Source organism: Crinia signifera, chromosome 7, assembly GCF_055691185.1.
Source record: "Crinia signifera chromosome 7, ASM5569118v1, whole genome shotgun sequence".
In the NCBI taxonomy this organism is placed as follows: Eukaryota; Metazoa; Chordata; class Amphibia; order Anura; family Myobatrachidae; genus Crinia; species Crinia signifera.
Genome location: NC_139223.1, coordinates 148,979,383 through 148,999,457, shown reverse-complemented (window position 1 = coordinate 148,999,457; position 20,075 = coordinate 148,979,383). Strand labels below are relative to the sequence as shown.

The window sequence follows — 20,075 nt, the reverse complement described above, 5'->3', positions numbered from 1 at the left end:
AAGGTTGTGTCTGAAAAATGACATCGTTGACGTTCCAAGCAATACATTTTGTAGAGAAATCGACTAGTAGAGACATTGGTTACAACAAGCAATCAACTTCTCTCTATCATTTTATATAATGTACTTGATCAATGCTACCTTAAAGCTGATTGGTTGTTATTGGTAACTTCTCAACTCCTTTCACTGCTTGATAAATCAACGCCTATATTACAAATAATTCATCTGTACGTGTTTGCAGTATTTAAGTGGTAAAGATTACATGAACTCTAGATCAGTGATTCCCAACCCTGGTCTTCAAGTACACCCGACAGTTCATGTTTTCCAAGTCACCTGACAGGTGCACAGGTGCGCTCAATAGTCACATTTTAAAAGATCTTTAGGCGGAGCTAATTATGTCACTTGTGATTCTGTTTGGACCTGTAAAACTTGCAGTGTTGGGGGAACTTGAGGACCAGGTTTGGGAACCACTGCTCTAAAGTTTAATGGGTTTTATGTTTTAAGTTAAATTTAAATGATTGCTAAAATATTGTTTGCCTCCTTAAAAAAAAATCAATGAATATATATATAAATATAGCAATGAAAGCCATTTAATTCCTTGATGTTATACAATGCATCTGAATTTTTAAAAGATTAATGTCATACCATATTCATGTCAATGCCATTGGTGTAGGTCCAAGCATGCTGAAAGTACTCCTCCAGTCTCTGGCGTAAAGGATTAGGAATTTGATGGAATCTTATGAACTCTTTCACACGGAGCATTTGCATATGGTACCGCGCTGTTCCTGAATATAATCTTTGGATTATTGCAGATACATTCCCAAATATACTTGCATACATTAATGCTAGATTGGAGAGAAACAGAAATATGCAAATTAGTTGACCATATAAGTAAGATTAAAGTTCTAATCTTTTCATTGTTGATTTTAAAATTATGTAAAAAAAACAAAAAAACACTTACCGGACAATACAATAAAAAACATTTTGACAATTCATAGTGTTTTTTCGTGTTTGTAAATTATAAAGGGTTAAACACTGACCTTAAAGAATAACGTATCAGGCGGCTTAGTACCGCATAACATGTTTTTATGTTTCCAGATCAGTTCACATCAACTTTTGTGCTATAACATATAATATTCTCCTGATATTTATACTAACGAATCCTATTTCTAGATCGTTAGTCATTGCAAGATACCTTCAGAGACACAAAGACCTTAGAAGCCTGACAGAGCTAATTAGCAGTTGGTTTAGAGGTCTCACTGGGGAGAATTATAGATCACCCTCTTGTACTTAGGCTACAATTATCAAGGCTGGATATCATCACAAGTCCATAGTGCACAATGGTGACAAGAGGATAGAAGACAATTGGTTTCGCATTGATTGTTTTAATGACAAATGTTGGAGTTCTATGCTTGTTTCATAACCTTCATTTCAATTAATTTCCTTTCCAAAATGACATGGATAAAAAATCAATGTTATATTACTTTCAGGTATTGACTTTATTTTTTTCTTTAGCTTCTGGTCTATGCCAATGGCCTTGTGTAAATGCCAATTCACCTGTGCAATTTTTAGTTTTCATTTGATTTTAAGGCAGGTAAGCAGTATAGCAGTCTTGAAGGAGAAGTTAGAAATTGCTTTGGGTACTTGTTTCCTATCACGGCACCCATCGTATGCCATCGCATACCACTAATTAAGGTATGCGATGGGACCCGATTTACTGGGCCTAAGAGCCGCACTGTACAATATTAATATCTCGTCGCATCGCATGCCATTACAACGGCATGCGAAACGATGCGATTTTGTAATTGTACAGGCACCCTGATGGGTGATTACTATGTTAAATGCACCCCCATTGTTAACGCCACCCCCACTATCAACGTCAACCCGAAGCGTGGCGACCGCAGTGAGCCCGTGAGGGGCGGTGTTAAGCGTCTTCCGACCTTTTCATACCCCCACTATCCACGTCGGCGTGGAGTTGACTTTAGATAGTGTGGCGAGAACGAAGCGTGGCGAGCGGACGCGGAATACATGTGAAGTAATCCACGTCCCCTCGCGGGGCTCGCTGCGCTTGCCGCGCTTTGTGCTGGGTGGCTCGCTGCGCTCGCCACCCTATATAAGATCAACTCCACGCCGACGTGGATAGTGGGGGTATGAAAAGGTCGGAAGACGCGTCCCTCCCCCCTCACGGGCTCGCTGTGCTTGCCACCCTGTATAAGATCAACTCCACGCCGACGTGGATAGTGGGGGTATGAAAAGGTCGGAAGACGCGTACCTCCCCCCTCACGGGCTCACTGTGCTCTCCACGCTTCGGGTTGGTGTTCATAGTGGGTGTGGCGTTAACAATGGGGGTGCATTTCACATAGTAATCACCCATCAGGGTGCCTGTACATTTAAAAAATCTTTTGATCGCATTGCATCGGGTCGCATGCGATGCGATCAAAACGATGGCATAAGATGAAAATCGTGGGCGCCGTGCTAGGAAACAATTACCTTGCTTTGCAACCTGGTCTAGTGTCACTGGGGGTTATTCTGGTTGATTAGAAGGGATGCAAATTTGCATCCTTGCGAGTCAACCAGATCCCGCCTTGCGAATGGTGGTATGCAGGCCCACCATTTGCACTGCGTGTACGTTCGCACATAATGCGAATGGATGTTTTTCATAAACATCCATTCGCAGCCTGCAGGGGAACACTATCAAATGATGTGGAAGGCACACGCACTCAAAGCAACCTTAGATGAGCGTGTGAGCTCTGAGGGAAGTGGGTGGGCAGCTGCATCCATTAGGTTGACATGGTCACTAGGTTGACACAAGCATTAGGTTGACATTAAAAAGGACCCCACAGTAGCACCCAATCACCTCCAAACTGTAATTTTTAAAGCACACTATGCCACTTTACTGTATCTTTGGCCCTTATTCTGATCGGTGCGGATTTTACCGCATGCGGACGTCCCGCCGATGTTGATCGTCTGCGCATGTGCAGAGGTCAGTCTGCGCATGTGCAGGCGAATTCGCCGCACGTATTCTTTATACGCCGCACAGGGGGCGTAGAGGGGCGTGAGGGGCTACTTAGCCTCATTACCCTATGCATACGCCCCGCGTTTCATGGGCGTTCCCATGCAAACGCGGGGCGTATGCATGGTAATGAGGCCGTGACGCGTGTGTAGGGGGCGGGCATCTGACATCGCCGGATGTCAGCTGCCCGCCCCCATACATGATTTCACACGGACAAGTGTCCGTGTGGTCTTGTGTGGCGGGACCTGGTGGAGCGTGCGGCCCTGCATTCGATGTTCGGCAACCATCGAATGCAGGGGCAGCTCCCAAGACGGAGGAGGCGTATCCCCGTCCAATTTCATGCGGATCGCCACATATCCGCGTACGGACGGAGGTGGCGATCCGTATGGAAGGCGGGGATTCGCCTGCACGGACATGGCCGCATATTTCTGATCGGGCCGCACCGATCAGAATTAGGCCCTTTGACCAGGCTTTAATAAACCTGCCAGATGTCTAGGAAATAATACTTTACTTGGGAACCCTTCAAGATTATTTATTTATCACATTGTGTATTTCAGGTGTACTCTTGAATGCATTTACTGCGTGTTTATACAGACAAAGCATATATTTAACAAGACATATTTCTGCTTTACTGCCTTTGTGCATTCTCCCTGTGTTTCCCTATCCCTCTATCACATAAATATATCACATCTGCCTCAGACCAGCCAGAAAATCTCCCTTGAAAAACACAAGTGTGCCTCGTCGTAATGTTTTGTCTGTGTTTTATTTTCACTGTCTTCCCTGATTTTATTCTCATGTATCCTCAGGGGTGCCACGCCATTTTTAGGTGGTGGCAATATATAATTTAATTTTGGCACCCCTAAATTGTTGAATATCCCCTCCTCAGAGGCGGCTGGACTTGCCTACCATAGCACCTATTAAATACATACATTTATATTGATTAATTATTTCTATTTAGGGGGCGTGTGCTGTTGGGTGGAGGAAACAGGGGTGGCTGAGGGGGGGAAGATGCGAGAAACATAGTAAGTGTAAGTGCCCTATTTATAAATAGATAAAACTTTGAGTATCACGGGCGGTCAGTATGAACTATTTATAATGGCTTATTAGTAATCTGTTTTATATATAGCACTTGCTAGAGTGCTTTAATTTCTAAGAATATCTCTCAGTTTTCTCTTCTTGAAAGTCCCAGCTCTTTCTTAAGCATAACCTGTCTAAGACTGAGTTGATTATTTCTCACCCTCCTGCATAAACCGCAAGTTCCACAGTTACGCTCTCAATTGATGGAACATCTATCTCCTTCAGGCACTGAGTATGCTTCCTTAGTGTTATTCTTGACCCCCCCCCTCTCCTTTTAAACCACACTTTCCGTTCGCTGGAACCTCCCTGCTGGCGAGCGCTGGCAGAGAGGGGCTCCATCAGACTGGGACGTACGTGCATCTCATGGGGCACGTGCATCCCAGTCACTTGGCGGCTGGACGGCGGGACCCTGCCCATCTCTGCTTCAGGGAGATGGGCAGGATAAGGGGAGGGGGGGAATTGGGCGGTTGTGGGGATAGAATCGCAAGCCCCTGCAAATACAAGAGGGGCTACATCTGTATGTCCACCTCTCCTTTCTAACAAGCCCTACTCTGGCTCCCCTTCCCTGTCTGAATGCAATTCATGCTCCTAACACTCACTAACAAAGCTCTTCTCCATTCCTCTCCAACCTACATATCTGATCTTATCTCCCTTTACACTCCCACCCGCAATCTTTGCTCCACAAATGCACGCTGCCTCTGGTTACTTCCTTCCACCCATACTTCCCAGATTTTGGTCATTGTACTCCTTATCTCTGGAATTTCCTACCACTCCGATTCAGACTCTCCACCTCTCTACAACACTTTAAACATGCTCTCAAAACCGACGTCTTCATTAAACCCAGCCATCTCTTTACCTAACCTTCTGTTTATGCTAATTTCTACCCCTTCTGTGTCCCTCCTGTATACCTGAACCTCCCCTTTACAATGTAAGCTCTCATTAGTAGGTCCCTCTCTCATGTGCTTTTCAATTTCCTTTTTCCCGTGCCCTGATGCAACAATCTTTATTTACCATGTACTTGTTTGCCTTGTACTGTCAGTCACTGGTTTCTTCTTTTTGCTTCTTTTTGCTCATTAATGTTTTCACTTATATAAACAATAATAAGACAAATTACAAGTCCGACCTTCAATTCAGAGAGATAGAGAACAATTCTACATACCCATAACTGTCCAATTTGCCTCTGTACAGTCATATGATTTTTGTTGCAAATCTGCCCTGCTTTATATTCTGGGAGGAGGTACTGTACACAAGGTTTGGGTGAGATTTAATGAACTACTAGTGTGAATGGTGGCAAGGGGGCTTAGGAGGGTATTCAATGTTGGGTCACGGCTGTCGTGCTTGCCTGACAGCGGTGGCCCTGTCCCTTTCTCGGTCTGCTCGACTGAGAATTTGCAGGCACAATTCACTGTCCCACCTGCCGCAGTTCGAGAAGGGGGCGTGGCCGTGAGCTGCAGTCGGAAGCTCGTCAATTCTCGACCGTTCTTGGCAAAACAAGCCCGACTGCTTGTGAAGACAGCATTGAATAGGGCCCCGAAGCCATCTCCACCATCGGGAATGGCTGTGGGAGAATTGAATTCCCCCCTTGGTCTGAGGAAATGTCTACATACTTCGATTTGAAATGTTTGAATTTTAGTATGTCAGAAAGGATTCTTTTTGCTCTGGAAACTGTTAGCTGAGCAGTTATATGAAATATTCATTGGTTATAAGCTAGTGTTTTGATAGCACTACTAGCACTACTATAAATAATTTACTGCCGTCACTAGATAAATCTGTGTGTACATGCATCACGTAAGGGTTATTGAGATTTTTGCTACTTGGAACTTCTCTACTTTTGTCAGTACTCTTATTGTGTAAATAAGGGCCACTTGGGAGCACCCGGTAACCTATTGGGCTTTCCTTCTCTACTATCCATGATTGTGTAGATATCTGAATTTCCCCTAGTGCTGTGGAAAGATCTGCCAACATCTCACTTATACTTTGCTTATCTTTTATATCTTCCATTTATTTAACTTTTGTTTCTACTTTTGTCCCTACTTTGGTTCAACTCCTATGGGCAGATATTTCATACAGTAGCTCCCAAATTATTGCAACATGTCGCACCCCTATTGACTGCTGAAAGGTGGTACTATCCAATAAATCAGTGACTGTTAGCTATAGTATTTGTATTGCTGCCCGCAATTTTGAATGACATTACCAATATTGGGGGGGGGGGGGGGATGGAATGCCACCAAACAATCAGAACAGTCTGCATTGTACAGCAATAGATATTTGATAATTCATGGTGGTCAATGGCAAATACAAGTTATTAACATTTTTTGTTGAACTTAAGTGCTACTAACTTTTTACTTTTACATAAAATATCCTGACAGCAGAACATGATCTCTACATGTAACGGCAATTATCAAATAAAGGCGAGGCTGGACTCATCATACATTAATGCATGTAAAGACTGTAAAGGCAGCACGGTTTAGTTGGGGGTAGCAGCTCCCTATTCTGAGGCCAAGGTGCTACGTTTTTGGAAAAACTTCTTAGCAATCTATAAAATTCAGACTTTATTACCACTCTGGCCCTATATATACAAAATACAGATGGAGCCGCTCTCATCCAGCGGGGGTTTAACGGTTGGATCACTAACCGCCAGGCGCCAGAAGGGGATGCATGCACACGAGACACTCGCACATCCCCTTCCGACGGAGCTCCCCGTCGGTCCCCACTGCCTCCCCGCCGCTGACCGCCGGGCCCCGCTGCCTCCCCGCACCCCCCCTAACCATCTCACTGAAACGGAGATGGGTAGGGTTCTCAATCCTCGCTGCCTGAAAACTGGAATATGCGTGCGTGTGAGACGCTCGCATGTCTCAGTTGGATGGAGCGTCTCTCCGCCGGCGTTCCCCAGCAGTGCCATTCTGACGAGCACCGGTGCTGGCTGAGAGGCGCTACATCAGTACACAGCAAGATTGTTTTGATATAATAGTTTCCCAACAAATGGAATATTTACTAAATCGATGCTGCTTTTCAGGTGCTAAGACACACATTCACTTACATTTACAAAATATTATAAAAAAAACATTTTAGTAAATATGATCATAGTTTTAGATTGACGCTCATTGATTTGAAATCAATGAAAATCAACCTTAAGTAAATATACCCCTTAGAATAAACAATAGTTTAGGATAGTATAGAAATAAATAACAAAGAGCAATGAATATGGGGTAACTTTCTTCAACACCAATGCTTGTATATCACCGGCAAGTAACCAAGTAATCTTGATCCTGTATTTTTTGCTTTTTACATACACTTATTGCTTTGAACACTTGATAATATACACAGGATCTGCACCTCCCAAAATTATTTCTACTTACAGCCAATCAACATAACACAAATGGAGAAGATTTTTTCCGAGTTGGTGTTGGGGGACACATTTCCGAAGCCCACGCTTGTCAGACTGCTGAAGGTAAAATAAAGTGCTGTGACATATTTGTCTTTGATGGACGGTCCAGAACTGGGATCGCTGTAATTGTAAGGTTTCTTTATTTGATCCCCGAGGTTATCCAACCAACTAATTTTGTGAATCAGGTAAGGTCGTTCTACGTTGCCAATCGCATACCAGATGCAAGCAAGCCAGTGAGCAATTAATGCAAAAATGCACATGAGCAACATAAGGACGGCGGCACCGTATTCCGAATATCTGTCCAATTTTCTAGCAACTCTGACCAAACGAAGTAACCTTGCAGTTTTCAAAAGTCCAATGAGTGTAGTGGTCTGTGGAGAGAAACACAAGTAATTAAGGCCCTGTATAGTTATATATGTTAGACAAGTACTCCACTTTGCATGCCCAGATCCAATATAATGTTCCATTTCTAGCATTCAAGGATTACTCCATCCATTATTAAAAACTCAATTTAGGACCTAATATCCTAGTGCAGGCCTGGCCAACCTGTGGCTCTCCAGATGTTGTCAAACTACAAATCCCATCATGCCTTGCCACAGTTTTGCTATAAGGGAGTGTTAAAACTGTGGCAAGGCATGCTGGGATTTGTATTTTCACAACATCTGGAGAGCCACAGGTTGGCCTGTCCTCTTCTAGTGTCATAGATTAAGAACCTGAGATCTGACCAAAAGGCTTCAGGATGGTCCACTGGAAACTTGAGCACACTCAGCTAACTTTTGTATGTTCACACTGGTAAAATGTAATTGGTACCATTGGTTGACAGACAACAATGTGGCAGACTGCAGATCTTTCTAGATTTTTGGCCAACTTTTGGTCTTTTTTCAGAAAGGCAGCAGGTCATGAACTGACATAGGCCCTTATTCAGATCTGATTGCAGTACAAATTTGTTCTCAAAATGGGCAAAACCATGTGCATTGTAGGTGGGGTAGATGTAACATGTGCAGAGAGAGTTACATTTCGGAGGGGTGTGTTGAAACTGAAATCTAAATTGCAGTGTAAAAATAATGCAGCCAGTATTTACCTGCACAGAAACAAAATAACTCAAACAAATCTAACTCTCTCTATACATGTTACATCTGCCCCCCCTGCAGTGAACATGGTTTTGCCCATTTTGAGAACAAATTTGTATTGCGATCAGATCTGAATAAGGGCCATAGTGTAATATATGAAAGTGTATATCAAAATACAAATTAAAATACCGGTAGCTGCTCTGTCAATTTCATCGTAGCTATACATTATAATAGTGCATCAGGACCTATTTTAGAGCAAACTACACTTACAGTCCCGACCTGCAGTCAAGAAACTTTGGCATGTATCCAGCATCCCTTAAAGCAGAATCAAGTGGATTTTGCAATTGTATTGTCATTATTAAATAAAGTTATATTGCTTGAATTAATTTTTTGTTTTTGTGTTATGATGGTGCCGCAGCAGGTAGGAGATATTAGCATCCAGTCACCATCAGCAATAGAAAAAACAAGAATAATCAAAGATATGAGTTATCCATACCCCTCATAGCTAAATAATTTTATACTATATGTCATTGGCATCGGGCTCCGCTTTCGCCTTGATAATGGGCAAAGCACAAGCTGAATTCAAGGATCTTTTTTCGACCACTCCAGTGTACACAGGCCACTCACTATAAAGGACAAAGGGGGTGATTCTGGTTGACACACAGCGATGCAAACTTCCCATGACCACCCCCCCCGCCCGCAGTGTTGCATGACATCAACCAGCAAACACTCATCGCTTGTGCATGCGCAGTTGTAAAACATTGCAAACCCATGTAAATTTGCTTGCAAAGGTGCAAATGGACCCGAATCTAAGGTCCAAAATATATGAAAGTGGGCGTGGCTATTGTTGAGATACCCTCAGAATATGACTTTCCTGCCTAAAATGGGACAGTCAGGGAAGTACAAAGGAAGTATGCATGAACAAGCAGAGCAATACATGACACATCAGGGGACCAACCAGATAACACTAGACCCAAGGCAAAGTAAAGATAGGTAAACTTAAGGGTTTCAATGAGGATATATTTTATATGTCTGAAGGACGCCTCTGACTATACAGTGAGGAGTCTTCCATTTTGTTAACTGAACCAATATTCATGAGAATGCATCCCTTTAATTCTCTAGGACCTTATGTGCCTCAGTAACACCAGATATATTATTGAGGCACTTTGTAAACTTGACGCCCACTATTAAATGTATCCATTACAGTAACTATAAAAAAGTTAGAGTTACATTTTGTGTTGTTGATGCTGCTGAATTTTGACTCATCAAAGGGATTTTACCTATCTACATGTAGTAGGGAATGAATCCATCTTCTCGGCAAGTACCTGATATTCCTATGTAAAACATGGAAAGCAGGGCACACTTCTAATCTGAGCTCATTAGTCTGAATATTTCCTTTATGAACATAATCTAGTCATGGGGAACCATTGGCATTCTAGCTGTAGTTGAACTCTAGCTGTGGTAGAACTACTCATCCCAGCATGCCCTGCTACATTTTTGATATTTGTCCATGCTAAAACTGTTGCAGTGCATGCTGGGATGTGTACTTCAACAACAGCTGGAGGGCCAACGGTTCCCTATTCCTGCCATAATCCTTTCATACAGCTCACCAAACCTACAGATTATCCAGTTGAAATTGTGAATGTGATTATAGGAAGTTTTCAATGTGACAGGAGGAGCTTTGATGTGAACCGCACAGGATAGTCAACATTTCTAAGATATGACATGAGAATATACGAAGAGACTCTCCAAAATTCGAACTTTTACAGGTTTTCAATAACTGGTATAGCAACATAGCTAATGTAGTGGTTGGCATCACTGCCTCAAAGCCCTGATGTCTTGAGTTAAATTCCTGGCCATGGCACATTTATGTGGAGTTTGTATGTTTTCTCTGTGTTTGCATTTGCATTTTTTTCAAGTTTCCTCCCACTCTCAAAAACACATATTGGTAATAGCTTCTGTCAAAATAACAATAAAAAAAATCCAAGAGTCTACGATTCAAAGGTTTATATTTTGTACTCCCCCTATTGCTGGTCCAGTAAGCTTTACTCAGGCATTTTCTGTAAACACTGCTTAATATATGTCCACTATATAAATAACATTTAATAAATAATTTGTAATGGCTCCCACCAATAATAACACTGCATTTTGTCTAAAAACAAATAAAAATCACTATATATAAAAGAGGTTAAATCTCCTCGCCTTTTTTGAGGTGAAGTACTGCCAGTGACCACTAGAGGCCATTCGGCGGACCAAATTACTCCTTAACAGAAAGTGAAACCAAAATGATATGTTTCAAACTTCCTGGAAATAGACAGAGGGAGCTGTGAAGACAGAGATTGGAGGTAGGAGCAGATAGGGACTAAGCTGTCATTTTGTTTGGTTTAAACTAAAACTGTATAGAGAGACAGAGAGAGAGAGATGCCCTACACCCCCCACCCATACTGCTACTAGCGAAGGGGCCTTCTAAGAATTCATCGCATATAGCGGCTGCACATGCGCATAAAATTTTATGTGAATGCGCAGGGGAGCGATCAAACCAGAATCAGGGCCACAGTGTGACGCTTAACACATTTGTCTGGCTGTGTGACTCTACATGCTTAGGCGTGAGCAGAGGAGTTTAGAAATAAGTGACACGGTGAGGTAGAAAGTGAGGTTAAATTCCTTACACACAATCTAGCTAATTAGGGACAAAGCCTGCCTCGAACACACTGTTTCAAAGTGCTGTATAAGAAATGAGCTGTATTTTAATCATGACTTCTCAAGAGGCAAGAAAATGGTTTCTGGTTTTTAATGATAGGATAAATGCTGTAGTCTGCATATTTAGTCACAGTTTGTAGCTGACACTATAAAACGCCTGCTGTTTTTACATGTCCACATGCAGAACAGGCCAGCGAGGGGGGTGACTCTATAGAGGGAGCACTATAGATACGACTTTATAATAGGCAGTCGATAGATTAAACATATGCTGTTTTCTGAGCAAAGAATCATCGAAGGTTGACCTTTTGAAGAAAAAGTCATTATATGTTAGACAGCCAAGGATACAATATGGGTGAATGATGAATCATTAGAACAAAATTAGAAATAGCACTGTCGAGGACATACGCATCCATTTGGCATACCTCCGAACTTTTCAGATGGGGAGAGAGGGACAGCCGCGCTCACCAAAGGTGCTCACCCGAAATTAGGGGGGGGGGGGGGTAGCGACAAGGGAGCACGACCATGCCCCATTTTTGCCGCTGTGGGGGCATGACTAGCGGCTCTGTAAGCTGCTGGCCAGCCCCCAGCCTCTCTGCTGCGGGAATAGACGCTGTGCGCATGCATTCAGCATCTATTCACCAGATGACAGGAGGGACTCCCGCTGGGGGGACACTGCCGGCCCTGGGTGGGACACGGGAATGTCCCAAAAAACCGGGATGTTCCCGCGGAAATCGGGACAGTTGGGAAGTATGATTTGGTATATTTCAAATTTAAAAAAAGCTGATGCTAAGTCAGACACATGGGGTATTCAATTCACACCCATTATTTGACAATTCCGACTGTCGAGTTGCTGTTGGATCAGAAGAAAATGGGCCGGGATTCCGACTGTTGAAGCCTTCCGACAGTCGTAATCCTGGATTGAATACCCCCCCCCCCCCCCCAAAGACATCCCACAAAAAATCAACCCAAAAAATATACATATAAAAATATTTTATTTATGCAATCAGGGCTTGGTTTGGTTGTAGAAAGCATTGCTGAATCTTCCTTGGATGCTTTTATATGGTAATGCAGAAGAAGGTGTCTGGAATAAGTAGACTCCTCAACATGCACGTGCAATCATCCGCTGCATCCGAGAAAGCAGCATCAGATGACTCTGCGACACCATAGGACGCCTGAGAAGCCCTGATGGTAGGCAGTTCAGCCCCGGAAGTCCTGTAGCCGAGGTCAGGAAATCTTCAGGAAGTCTCCAGGAAGATAGAGACCCTGGCTTTGGCACATTCACAAAACAGAGACATTATTGATATACTGCGCATGTGTAGGGGCTGCAATGTGCAACGCCTGTTAGCAAAGGAATCCTGCTACTTTTTTCCTTCTCTAGCTGCTGGCAAGGTAATTGACAGGAAGTAGGTGTCTAAGGATGTTAACCGGCCCTTTAGTGGGAGTGCTAAGAAAAGCACAGACGTGCCAGAAAAAAAATGCTAGGCGTGTCTAAGAAAACGTAAGCATGCCCAAGCGTTTATATAGGGTGTATGATGTCAGCTTCAGGCCGGATATGGCTGTATTCATCCCAGCCGCTGAGTAAGTCCCTGGCTACTTCTAGCTTGCAATTAGTGGAAAAATCATTTCAGGGTGAGCAGATTGCGACGGTACATTTCCACTTGGCTGCAAATTCTTTGCTAGCTGTACACATTCAATCGCACAGAGTGCACATCGATTCACTATAATGGGGAAGCGTCTACCTGATCGGTGGCAGATTATAATTCGCTCAACAGCAATCTGGTTTGAATTGGGCTCATGATCCTTATACTGTAATATACATTTTTACAGTTTGATTTTTACATGAGCAATTTAAGAGCAAAACCATATTAGTCATTCAGTCATTAAACAGTTTAGGTATTAGGAGTGTATTATTCATTCTTACAATTTTTGGTACTTGTGTACTAGCACGGCGCCCCGATAATTAGTCGCCCGATTTTTTAATCGCATCGCATGCCATACACCCGATGGCATGCGATGCGATTTTAACGCATATACGATATTAAATTGTATAAGCACCCTAATGGGTGCTTTTAAGCACCCTAATGGGTGCTTACAATGCGTAAATGCACCCCCAGTATAAACGTGAACCCAAAGCGTGGCGAGCGCAGCGAGCCCACGAGGGGCGGCGGTACGCGTCCTACGACTTTTTCATACCCCCACTATCCACTTCGGCGTGGAGTTGATTTTATAAAGTGTGGCGAGCGCAGCGAGCCACCGAGCCCGAAGCGTGGCGAGATACCTGAGAAGCCCACGAGGGGACGCGGATACCTGTGAAGATATCCGCGTCCCCTCGCGCGGGCTTCGGGCTCGGTGGCTCGCCACACTTTATAAAATCAACTCCACGCCGACGTAGATAGAGGGGGTATTAAAATGTCGTAGGACGTTTACCGCTGCGCTCGCCACGCTTCGGGTTCACGTTTATACTGGGGGGGGGGGGGTGGCGTGGGGGTGCATTTAAGCATTATAAGCACCCATTAGGGTGCTTATACAATTTATAATCGCATCCCATCGAATTGTATGGCATTGTATCCCATATACAATGGCATACAATTTTAAAATTGTATGCCATTGTACAACATCGGCCGATATCGCGTCGCATCGCATCGCATGCGATATGGTCTGCGATGTGATGGGCGCCGTGATACTACACAAGTACCCAATTTTTTTTAAATCAGTTTCAATTAGCTTTATTTAAAACGACATATAACATAATAACAGTTTTTCCATTAAGTAAAATAGCAAAGGATTATTTAAAATTTTGTTCATTAATTAACACTGTGTTAAAATAAAAATATAATGAGAAATTATATACCAATGAGACTTCCTCATCTATGTTTATTTTAAACATCAAAATCTATGGCTAAGTTACCATTTTACATAATAACTCAGGAGAGCAATGCTCCGCCAGTATAGCCTTGGGTTTTCTTCAGATATATTTCAGTTAATAAGTTTGTACATACAGTATTATGATTTAATTTCCACTATTAAGCAGATATTAATTTCCTTGTTGAAAGAATTTCAATTGCTCAGGGATTGAGGTTCATAGAAACGATATTTCTTCTATGTGAATACAAATTGATACTGTCTTTAGAGGAATGTCTTTCTGATATAAATCTTTCAAGAAATCAGTTAAAGTTGGTATTATCAGTGTATTTGTGCCTTTAGAGTATGCCAATCAGCTACACACAGTGACTGCAGCCATTTTGAGAATGGCATGTAAAGTATTGGCTTTTGCACAAAATGGCTTCCTTCACTGGGGTATTTGATTTCATCTGTAAACTAAAGAAATGTACTTCCATGACAAGAAGTGAAGAACCTGTATGCCTTTTTAAGAAGAATTTATGTTTTAATAAACATTTTATGTATGTAATTACTTGTATGGTTCTTTTTTAAATAAGGAAATACTGGAATCACCATTGAACCAGTTCTAGGGCGCCTAATAACACTATTGTGGTTGTATTTGGGTATGAGGAGGCTCCGCTTATAGGGGGTCAAGTGTTATTGGCGACTGCACATAACTGTAGTGCAATTTTAGGAATTTTGTTTTGTATTTTATATATATATATATATATATATATATATATATGCAACTCTGTTTCAACTATCAGTGAATATGGTGGTACTGTATGTATAATATCTATAATGTGGTTTACTTACTTACCTACCCTCCCAGGAATGTCTGGAATTTCAGTCTTAGACTTTTGGATCCCACACACTTCCCACTGAATTGTGCAGTGTAGATGATGCAATTTGCCTCAAGTAGTAGTATTACACTGTAAGCCACAATGACACAAAGCTCATGACCATGCCCACGAACCTCCTACTTAGTAGGAGCTCACATATGGCATAAAAATTAGCCAAGTGTGCATATAGAATTATCAAATTTATATGTACTGTATTCAAAAGGCTTGTGATATATTACTTGTCTACTCTCTCTTCACACACTTTCTTAACTCTCACACCTTATTAGACCCACTTCAGTTAGTGGTGAATGATCTGGTAACTGCTAAGACTAAAGGCCATTACTCACTACTTATTCTTATAGATCTTTCTGCTGCGTTTGGCACTGTTGATCACACTCTTCTCATACAAACACTGCACTCCCTAGGTCTTAATGATACAGCCCTTACCTATCTTACCTATCTGATCGCTTTTTCAGTGTTCACTTCTCTGACTCTACCTCCTCTTCTCTACCTCTGTCGGTTGGAGTTCCGCAAGGCTGTTTTAGGTCCTCTGCATTTCTTAATCTATACCTCATCTCTTGGCAAACTAATCAGCTCTCTCGGATTTCAGTATAACTTGTATGCGGACAATACACAAATCTATCTATCTATCAACCCCAGAGTTGTGACCAGTGGTCTTGGGTCAAGTTTCTGAATGCCTCTCTTCCATCTCATTCTGGATTTCTTCTTGCCACCTCAAACTCAATATTTCCAAAGTGGAATTACTTATATTCCCACCAGACAAGAACAGTTAACATTCTGGTATCTCCAGAACTTGACAATCTATCCTACCCCACAAACTCGTTGCCTAGGGGTCATCCTCGACTCTGAACTGTCCTTGCTCCCCACATTAAATCTGTCTCCAAATCATGTTACATGCATCTAAAAAACATATCCAAAATACGATCCTATCCCACACAAGACACTACTAAATCTCTTATCCATGCACTCATTATATCCAACATTGACTATTGCAATAGTCTTCTAATTGGTCTTCCCAAGAACAGACTCTCACCACTGCAATTCATTTTAAATGCTGCTGCTAGGCTGATCTTCCTAGCAAGACGCTCATCGTCTGCTGATTCTCTCTGCCAGTCCCTCCACCATTGGTTGCCTGTATTTTACCGTATTAAATATAAAATACTTCTACTCCCATATAAATCTATTAACCATACTGCACCAGCATATATCTCACTAGCTTCCATTCACTATTACAGGACTTTCATTTTGCTGCTCCCATCCTATGGAATGCCCTTCCATGCACAATAAGACTCTCTACTAGCCTTCCAAACTTTCAAGCATTGCCTGAAAACTCACCTCTTAAGACAAGCCTATCATATTTAAGTACCACATGCATAACCCACTGAGGCACTTATGTATTATATAACTTCCCTTCTGGACTGGCAACTTGGTGGGACTGCTATGTTATTACTGGCACCTGTCCTTGTGTTTCCCACCTATGTCCCTATAGATTGCCAGCTTGCAGCAGGGCCCTCTTACCTCCAAGTCTGTCTGTTGTTACCCAGTTTGTTTTATCACTGTCTATAATTGTAAAGTGCAACAGAATCTGCGGCGCTATATAAGAAACTGTGGTACTTGTGTATTATCACGGTGCCGGTGCGTGCAACGTAGTTGGCGTAGTTAGAGCTACATAGTCAGCATCAGCCAGCGTAGTCGTAGTAAGGCAGTGTGTAGTGTAAAGTAACGAGTAAAGCTGCCGGTGTCCACAGGGTCGGGTGTGCTGGCAGACGCCGAAACAGCATCGGAGGACACGCTTCACATACTGCCTCCGCCGTGCTGAAGGGAATAGGACAGTACGTAAATTACTTAACGGGCGCCATGATAATACACAAATAGTGCTTACACTACGCTGGAGGGACTGCTGCCACCGTGCTGAAGGTACACTACGCTGAATAGGGCAGTACGTAAACTACTTAACGGGCGCCGTGATAATACACAAATAGTGCTTACACAACGCTGGAGGGACTGCTGCCGCCGTGCTGAAGGTAGACTACGCTGAATAGCGCAGTACGTAAACTACTTAACGGGCGTCGTGATAATACACAAATACCGAAACTGTAAATAAATAAATAATAAATAAATGCATGCAGACTGGTGAAGTCAGCAACTATCCACAAGGAAATATATTTTTCATTTGTATTTTCATGTTACACTCTATAACAGGGCTGGGCAATAAGCGGCCCTCCAGCTGTTGATGAACTACACATCCCAGCATGCCTTGCCTTCGTTTTGCTATTTGGCCATACTGAAACCGATGAAAGGCATGCTGGGATGTGTAGTTCATCAACAGTTGGCGGGCTGCTTATTGCCCCTCCCCCCTCCCTGCTCTATACTAATCACTTCACTAGAAACCAGTGACATCACTGTTGCATAAAGGACCCCATTAAGGTCATTGGTTCCCGTTATGATAGCATTCTCATGAATATATATTCAGGCCACAAAATGCATTAAATAAAAAAAATAACTATTAAAGGTAATATCTAAACTTATTTGTACCCAAACTTATAATAGTACATCCCACATATTATTCTTATTTTTAGTGCAGTACTGATACATTCCTTCAACAGAACATTTACTATGCTTGAATTGTTTAGTAAAAAAAAAGTCTGTGTTACTTACCTCATCTGAGCCAGATCCAAAAATAAGAAGATCAAATGGTATTGCTGCAACCATATCTATTAGGAACCAGCCTTTAAAGTAATGAATTGCAATTCTTGCAGGATCGCTGACAACTTCTTCATTCAGATTAACGTATGTGGTCCGGAAGTTTATGAGGATATCGATAATAAACATGATATCTACCATTAAGTCTACAACATTCAGGGGGTTGCAGGAATATCCACACGCACGTCTCCTCTGCTCCTCTAAGTCATTGAGTAGAAAGGCAGCTGAGTAAGGTGTGAAGATGGCAGTGTAAATAACAAGCAATAAAATTAACCAGTCCCATACGGCTTTGAAAGGGCTATAGTGCAAAATAGTAAACTTATTCATACGAGGTGTTTGAAGTTTGTATTCCGGCAACACATCGGCTCCCAGTGAAAGAACCTGCAGAGAGACAGGAATAAAGAGAATTAATTAGTTTAAATGTACGTCCTCACCTTATCATAAAAAGCTTAGACTCTGCCTACAACCGGTTGGTATCAATCAAGACACCACAAGAGGACACCTTCATTCTGGAGGTTCAAACAAGCACTGGAGTCTCTCTACTTGACTTTATAAAGGAATATAACCACAACAGAAACCCTTAACTTCCATGGGAGACTGTAGAAGTAGCAAATCTTCTAAAGAGGACAAGTGAGATAACCATCCATAGCGACCAATCCAGATCCATGTATCATATACCTGGTACAGTCTATTAAATAATAAAGCTTTGTTACATTTCACCTTAACCACAGGGACAGATTGTAGGTTGTGCGGGCCCCTGGGCAACTTAGTTGAGGGTCCCTTCCAATAAAGAGGCTGATGAGGAGCGCAACCGGTAATAAGAGCTTCAAGGACTTATCTCGGAGAACGCAGCATGAGTGACAACATCAGTGCCACATTGAGGAGCAACCAGGAGGCGGGTCAGAGCCGTGGGCAGTGCCAGACCCAGGAGCCACTCTATGCTGTATGTGTGCCAGACCCAGGAGCCGCTCTGTGCTGTATGCAGTGTGGCATGCAGAGCAGTGGCAGCCCCTGCCCATGTCAGGGGGACTGGGCATCTGCTCCTGCCAATTGCAGGATCAGACTGATCTGTGTAGGGGCCTTCTAGAGCGACACCAATCCCCCTTCCCCACAAACACAACCTTTTTATCAGTTCCTGCTTTACCCAGATTCACTGCTCATCAGACACAGTATTCAAATGGAATTCTTTTGGCGGGAGTATGATTAGTCGTTGGTATTGAGAAAAAAAAATTCAAGTTTGCTATAAAACCTGTAGAACAAGAAAGACACTACATGGAGTTTGTAAAATAATATACATATAAAAACTGAAATTGCTGAGTACAAATGCCATTTGTTAAAACCACCACTTTGTAGCTTGTTTGATGAGAAAACATTTATTATATGATAGAAAGTACTTAGAGGTAAGTGCGCCATGAAACAGCTACGGTCTGGAATTACTACAGCAATTTCACATTGCTACACTAAACACTACACAATATAACTGATTGAAAGAATACTTTTCTACCTAGAAAGTCTAATTCATATTTATGTATATTGTATTACAGAACTAAATACCAAACAGGCACAGTTTTGTAACCAGAAAATTTCTACTCTAAATATGTAGAAACTTAAAAGAAACAAACAATATGGAATTTCCTAAATGGGGGAAACACAAAGAAAACATGCCTCACCTCCAATAAGTAGGTAAGTCTCTGAGAGCCGGCCTCGACCAACACTGCCTCCCCCTGCACCTCCCTCAGCTGTACTTGAAACTGTGCGGTCCTGGAAGGCCAATAATGCGATTTGCATTAAATCATATCACTGTAGCCTAACCCCCGCTATCCAATGCCGGTAATATGGGCTTTAAATGTTGGGGGTGGGACACAATGATGCGATTGCACAAGAGCTCCCCATAGCGCCCACACAATGATGAAGCTGGCCGCATGCGCAGTACAGAGGTTTGTACTGTGCATGCGCCGAGAAGCAGAAGGAGTGGTGCCTGCATTGCAGTACCCGCGCTGCAGCTGCAGCCAGCAGCAGCCCCCCAAAAGGTATGAGCCACCAATGGACAGACCTGCCAATTGAATTGGACACTGATTCCGTTATTTAAATTCAGTATTTACCTTAAACTCTGTAGTCTTTTCATCTGTATGTGCAGGAGCTGTGCTGTGTATGTACAGATCCGGACCTATGATGCCACTGGAAGTTCCCCATAAGCCACAGCATGACTGACATGTTGCTGGCATTTGGGGGAAGCAACAGGGCAGAGTCTTAAAACAAGGCCACAACGGCTTTGTTTTATGAGCTTACCAAAGCCAGTGGCTGTACCCGCAGAAGGAGCTTAACTGGCTCTGTCACAAGACCGATGTAGCTGAGTCGATCACAGAAGGCTGCATTGGGCGCCT

The 20,075-nt window shown here is 42.7% G+C and overlaps 1 protein-coding gene across 5 annotated transcripts in view; it reads right to left on the bottom strand.

Annotated features, from left to right (window-relative positions):
* The window catches only part of KCNH7 (potassium voltage-gated channel subfamily H member 7), a 416,570-nt gene that overhangs the window by 136,417 nt on the left and 260,078 nt on the right, over nucleotides 1-20,075 (bottom strand). For all 5 annotated transcript variants that reach the window (XM_083153933.1, XM_083153934.1, XM_083153936.1 and 2 more), the window contains 3 exons: nucleotides 17,647-18,072; nucleotides 7,447-7,846; nucleotides 643-842 (listed from right to left, as the gene is read on the bottom strand). In XM_083153933.1, the coding sequence (XP_083010059.1) occupies nucleotides 643-842; nucleotides 7,447-7,846; nucleotides 17,647-18,072 (1,026 nt within the window). The remainder of the gene's footprint in view (nucleotides 1-642; nucleotides 843-7,446; nucleotides 7,847-17,646; nucleotides 18,073-20,075) is intronic.